Source organism: Morone saxatilis, unplaced genomic scaffold, assembly GCF_004916995.1.
Source record: "Morone saxatilis isolate NCDOM2014 unplaced genomic scaffold, NCSU_SB_2.0 Contig16, whole genome shotgun sequence".
NCBI classification, from domain to species: Eukaryota; Metazoa; Chordata; class Actinopteri; family Moronidae; genus Morone; species Morone saxatilis.
Genome location: NW_023339718.1, coordinates 5,754,093 through 5,754,674, shown reverse-complemented (window position 1 = coordinate 5,754,674; position 582 = coordinate 5,754,093). Strand labels below are relative to the sequence as shown.

The 582-nt window shown below is 43.8% G+C and overlaps 1 protein-coding gene across 1 annotated transcript in view; it reads left to right on the top strand.

Moving 5' to 3' along the window:
* The window catches only part of LOC118325492 (netrin-G2-like), a 23,945-nt gene that overhangs the window by 4,500 nt on the left and 18,863 nt on the right, over positions 1 to 582 (top strand). The window contains exon 5 of the mRNA XM_035658201.1: positions 44 to 214. Coding sequence (XP_035514094.1) covers positions 44 to 214 — 171 coding nt within the window. The remainder of the gene's footprint in view (positions 1 to 43; positions 215 to 582) is intronic.

The window sequence follows — 582 nt, the reverse complement described above, 5'->3', positions numbered from 1 at the left end:
CCTCCTCCTCCTGCTCCTCCTGCCGGCGGTGGGCCGGTGTCAGACCGGCAGTCAGTTTGACGTATGTCGGTCTCTGCGCGGCTCGGAGGCAGGCCCGGGATGGGAGTTTTACGCCTGTCAACCTTCACCAGCCAACATGAAGGAGGTGATGCAGATCAGAGTCGACCCCCCCGGCATCACCTGTGGAAACCCACCTGAGAGATTCTGCACTCTGGTCAGTCACACACACCTGAACACTCCTCAACACACACAGTGAAATGTTAAAAATCATTTGTGGATATTAAAATGAACTCTGGTGGTCAGGTTGTAAATGTCAGCAGACATTTTCTCTCTGAACATTTTTTCATTTTAATAATTTGACTGAATGAAATTACTGTAATGAACCCAATATGAGAGCAGTCTGATTATAACACAGAAACATTCTGAATATAAAATATATGAAACTACATCCAGGTTTCTCTATTAATATTAATCTCATTATTAATAATGGAAACAAACCACATTTTCATTTGGTTCGGTTGGCATTATGTTTGGTGAAGAGCACATTGTGACTTGTGGTATAAAGAGTTCGGTCTAGACCTG